Raw genomic sequence first — 5,583 nt, 5'->3', positions numbered from 1 at the left:
GGCAATAAAACTAATAATAATAGTAATAACATTACTGTCCAAAAGGCTATAAACATTCATGACAGTACAAGTAACGACAATGATAACAGTAGTGTATTGTCAACAGAAACAGTAGCTGTTGTAGTAATAGTAATAGACGGTGTCAAATCTTCAGGAAGAATTGTATGTTGATTCCTTGTACATCTACACCAGGCACATATGAATTATATGCCATATATGGCTATGTGTACTTTTTTTTAAGCAGCATGCACTTTACGTCGAACTGGTTTATGGTGACAAATGTAGGTAGAAATGAGACCGAATAAAGCTTTATTTATATTGAGTATTATGAAGGGAATTTATCCGGTTTCTTTCATTATCGTTACTTTTAGCATCATAATTACCAATACTGTTATCTTTATCGTTACTGTCATTATTGTCATATTTGTTATTATCTATGTTATCATCCTCATCATTAATACCAGATTCGTTTTAATTAGCGATGTGGCGCTATTCTGAATAATTTCCTCGAATAATTACTCAATCTTAACTGAAAACCTATAAATGAATAGTTCATCGTATTTTACGGAGTACGTTTTCTGACACAGTGTAGGATCAAAGAAAACGATACAATGTGACCTAAACTAGTGTGTGTGTGTGTGTGTGTGTGTGTGTGTGCGCGTGTGTGTGTGCGCGCGTACGTGCGTGCCTGTGTGTATGTGCGTATGCGTGTGTAAATTAAACTTAATGTTATACATTTTTGTGTTAATTTCAGCTCTGTTTCGAGGAATAATAGACCGACTATCTTCCATATCTGAGTGATAATTCTTATAGTCTTTAATCTTCCATTATCACACTTTAGTCCTCAATGAAAATTAAACTTGATGATAAACTTAATGTTTTCCCCCAAAGAAGTCACATTGTAATGTGCTTTTAGACTTCAGTTGCTACCAAAATCAATGGTCACCCCAAAGAACATCTGTATTTACTGCGCGAATGTGGCAAGAAAACCCCACATTTTTGGTGCCCAGACCCGGGAACAAGATCCCAACAAGGTAAAGAACATAATAAACTAGTTTGAGTGCAGTGATTATAAGATGAAGAAGATAAAAAAGGCAAGATGTGCGTGCAAGGGCTGGCTGACAAGAGCGTCTGAGGCCAATGGTGATATCCTTGCTAAACCTGATGTCACATTAATAGAATTAGAACACGCCATCAAGCAATATGATAAGAGACTAGAGAAGTTTGACGAAGTACAAGAAGAATATGAGAGTGTCGTAGAAGATAGTGCACTCGATCAAGTATTGGATGATGCCCATGAATTTCGAACACAGTGTGCCAAGTTTAGGATACTAGCTGAAGCCAAAGTTAAAGAATTAGTAGCGGCCGACGCGCAAGATATAGTGTCCCAAGATAGTCAAGCAGCTGTGAACGTCAAGTTACCCAAGTTAGAGTTACCCAAGTTTTCGGGTGATGTTATTCAGTGGCAATCATTCTGGGACCAGTTCATTTCCCACATTGATGCAACTGACATTCCAGTAATTAGCAAGTATGCATACTTATTGTCACTGCTGGAAGGAGATGCCAAGAATGTGGTTAAAGGATTGGCCCACACAAGTGCTAATTATCAAGTGGCATGTGATCTACTGAAGGAGAGATACGGCAGGAAAGAAAGAATCATCTTTACCCATGTCCAAGCTCTTCTGAATGGTAAACTTAGCATAAGTACAAGTAGTGAAAAGTCAGTGACGCAGCTGTGGAAGCTTCGTGATGAAATTCTTACACACGCAGTTTAGAAGCATTAGGCGTCACTGGGAAGCAGTGCGAAGTGTTCCTCACTCCAATTATCCTTTCCCGTTTACCTCACGACCTGCGGCTAGAGTGGGCTAGAGATGGGGATGGACATGAGAGTGATCTAGACTTTCTACTTGACTTCCTGTATAAGGAGATCTCAAGATTAGAGCGGTCCGAAGCCTTCAGAGGAAAGAAGAATGTTGCTGAGGGAAAGACCGAAAGTAGTGCCCCCAAGGAGAAGAAGTTCTCTGCCGCAGCCCTTCATACCTCGTCTAAGCAAGAACCTGTCTGCTGTTTTTGTTAGAAGAAACACAAGTCTGAAAACTGCTTCAATGTGCAGAAGTTAAGTGGGCAGGAACGAGGTGAGAAGATTAGAAGTCTAGGTGTCTGCTTTAAGTGCCTTAACAGTGGACACTCTTCAAGATTCTGCAAGGCTCAGATAAAGTGTGCAAGCTGTGAAGGAAACCACAATACCCTCATGTGTGGCGTCAAGTTGGACTTTAGCCCAAGACAAGAAGAAGAAGTCAACAAGGGTCAGAAGTCGGACAATGTAACACTCATGTCTAGTCAAGGTGGTAGTTGTACAGTCTTACAGACAGCCAAGGTAAAAGTATATGGTACTGATGGTAGGGTTGTTACAGCTAAAGTGTTGTTTGATAATGGGGCTGATAGAAGTTATATAAGTAGTAGTTTTGTTAAGAAATGCAAACCACAATGGTTAACCAGTAACCCAATACCCTATTCTAGTTTTGGGGGTCACAGTACTGGAAAAGAAGAACTTAGAAATGTTTTCAAAATAAGTATGTTAGATAAAAATAACAATGTTGTTCCTGTCATTACAGCTGAAATTCCTAAGATTTGTCAGCCTCTTGTGAGACCTGTTGTGCCTAACCATGTGTTAAATTCTTTCTCCCATGTTGAATTGGCAGATGATTACAACAGTGTCTCCCCCATGGTGATAGATGTGTTAATTGGTCTTGATTACTACTGGACATTAATTTCAGCAGCAGATGCCATCCAAAAGGAGTGTGCTGTGGCTATGAGGTCCATCTTTGGGTATGTGTTGTCTGGAAGGTTACCTGATTCTGCTCACACCACCTCCAGGTATTCTGAAACACAACTTTTGTGTATTTCCCCCCTGTCTGATTCTGACTTGTGTAAGTTTTGGGATTTAGAAACTGTTGGAATTAAGCCAAAGGAGGTAGTGCAAGATAATAGTGACTCAAAAGTAATGCAGGAATTTAAGAATACTGTACAGTTTAAAGCTGATAGATACGAGGTTGCACTGCCGTGGAAGAATGATTCATTCACGGAAAAACTCATAAATAATGAAAGTATTGCGAGGAGGAGACTTAACAGGTTACAAGTAAAGCTTGATAAAGATAAAGAATTAAAGAAAGATTATCTCAAGGTGTTGGCTAGTTATGAGGATGAAAACATAATAGAAGAAGTACCTAGTAATGAAATTTCAAATGTAAATCCCATATACTACATGCCTCACCGTCCTGTGATAAAGTTAAATAGTAGTAGCACTAAGATAAGACCTGTCTTTGATGCCTCAGCCTCCTGCTTTAATGGTGTTTCTTTAAATGACTGTCTTCATTCTGGTCCTTCACTTAACCTAGATTTAGTTGAAGTTTTAGTACGCTTTCGTCGTTGGCCCATTGCTATAACTGCAGATATAAAGAAGGCATTTCTGCAAATAAATGTACGCAAGGAAGACAAGGATGTGCATAGATTTTTGCTACCTAAAGAGGATGGCACCATAAGACACATGAGGTTCAACCGTGTTCCCTTTGGCAATACATCTAGTCCCTTTCTTTTGAATGCCACACTTAAAACCCATCTTGCTAAGTACCCCCAAAGTAAAGTAGTCCAAGAACTAAAGACTGATATGTACACAGATAATTGGTTGAGTGGGGCAGATTCAGTTAAGGATGCATATGATAAATTCTGTGACGCACGTAGTATACTGGCAGATTGTAGCATGGATCTTACAAAGCTAGTTTCAAACTGTATGTCAATTACTTCTAAGTCAAAAGAAGGTGTGTATCTTATACATGATGGTGATGAGTCAAGTAGTGTGTTAGGGTTGAGGTGGTGTAATGTACAAGATACCTTCTCCTTTGATTGTAGAAAACCTGACGACAGTGTAGAAGTCTCCCACACCAAACGAAGTATTCTAAGTATAATAGCAAAGATGTTTGACCCTTTGGGTCTTATAAGTCCATTCATCATGTATGGTAAGATTCTATTCCAAGAGGTGTGGAAATTAAAGTTAGATTGGGATGAAGAATTGCCCTTAGAGTTAAAAGCAAAGTTTCAAAGGTGGATTCATAGTAGTCAAAGTCTCAATGCATTTCATGTGGATAGAAGTTATTTTCCAGGTATGCTTTGGGGAGATCTTAAGGATAATATTGAGTTGCACGGGTTTGGTGATGCCTCTGAAAAGGGATAGGTGCATGTGTGTATCTGCGTGTACCTGTGGACAATAGCTCATTTAAGGTCTCATTAGTTATGTCTAAGTCACGTGTTGCACCAATAAAGGCATTAACATTACCACGTTTAGAGTTAATGGGTGCTCTCTTGTGTAGTAGATTGGTAAATTTTGTAAAGAATTCCCTACATTTAGACAGTAGAACTAAAGTTATGTGTTGGAGTGACTCCACAATTGCCTTGTCATGGATCAAAGGTGACTTAAGCAAGAAAGACATATTTGTTGCAAATAGAGTAAAGGAAATTAAAGAGTTCACGTCACCAGAGTGCTGGCAGCATTGTCCTAGTGAAGAAAACCCTGCTGATATAATAACTCGTGGCATGTTGGCAGACAAACTTGCTCATAATAGTCAGTGGTTGTATGGACCCCCTATGTTAGCCAGTGTCCTTTGTCATGATAAGGAAGATGTAAAACAAGGCTTAGATTTAGAAGTGCCCTGTACTACAAGTGTACCTATATGCCTTAGTGTTCAAGTGACACACTCTCCCTTGATTGATTTAGAGAAGTTTAGTGATTTAGAAAAGGCCTTAAGGGTAACAGCATATGTGTTAAGATTCATAGATAATTGTAAAGGGAGGAAGGTACAAGGTCCCCTCACTGCTGAAGAAATAGAATTAGCTAGTTTGAAATTAATATACAATATACAGCAGGAAGCATTTGCAAATGAAATTAGGCTTCTCTCAAGTAACAAGACTCTTCCTCTCAGCTCAAAATTAAGAAAGTTAGACCCATTCGTTGATGACAAAGGATTGCTTAGAATCAAAGGTCGTTTCGAGTTCTCAGAGTTAGACTATGACACAAAACACCCTTTCATAATTCCCAAAGGTAAATATGCTAAGCTCTTAATCAAATTTCAGCACAAATACTTAAAGCATGCTGGTGTGGATAGTGTGATATCATCCATACGAACTCAATTTTGGATTATTAGTGTAAGGAAATTAGCAAAGACCATAGTAAAGGAATGTTTGATTTGTCGTTGGCTTGATTCTAGACCCTGTAGTCAACCTGTAGCGCCACTGCCCAAAGAAAGAATAACTACAGCTAGGCCCTTCAGTGTTACGGGTTTAGATTATGCAGGCCCCCTCTTTTGTACTGATTTCCCTGACAAGAAGTTTTATGTTTTATTGTTTACCTGTGGTGTAGTAAGGGCCATTCATCTTGAACTTACAGAATCTCTCTCTTTGTATGATTGTATGTTAGCCATAAGAAAATTTGTAGCAAGAAGGGGTTTGCCAAATGTTATATTTTCTGATAATGCTAAGACCTTTGTGGCAGCTAAAAGTGAAGTTGTGGCCATGTATGGACATCTAGCC

General features: G+C 38.9%; 1 protein-coding gene and 1 pseudogene across 1 annotated transcript; both read left to right on the top strand.

Moving 5' to 3' along the window:
* The first annotated feature begins 1,076 nt into the window (after positions 1-1,076).
* LOC147469868 (uncharacterized) lies at positions 1,077-2,077 on the top strand (annotated as a pseudogene).
* A 5-nt stretch (positions 2,078-2,082) lies between these two features.
* Positions 2,083-4,231, top strand: LOC147469867 (uncharacterized). Its single transcript, XM_086547018.1, has one exon. The coding sequence runs from the start codon at positions 2,252-2,254 to the stop codon at positions 4,229-4,231; it is 1,980 nt and encodes a 659-aa protein (XP_086403144.1). The 5' UTR covers positions 2,083-2,251.
* Positions 4,232-5,583: the final 1,352 nt, after the last annotated feature.

Source organism: Penaeus japonicus, unplaced genomic scaffold (genome assembly GCF_977035675.1).
Source record: "Penaeus japonicus unplaced genomic scaffold, GWHDUDI00000001_assembly GWHDUDI00000018, whole genome shotgun sequence".
Classification (NCBI taxonomy): domain Eukaryota; kingdom Metazoa; phylum Arthropoda; class Malacostraca; order Decapoda; family Penaeidae; genus Penaeus; species Penaeus japonicus.
This window is presented reverse-complemented; position numbering and strand designations above follow the sequence as displayed.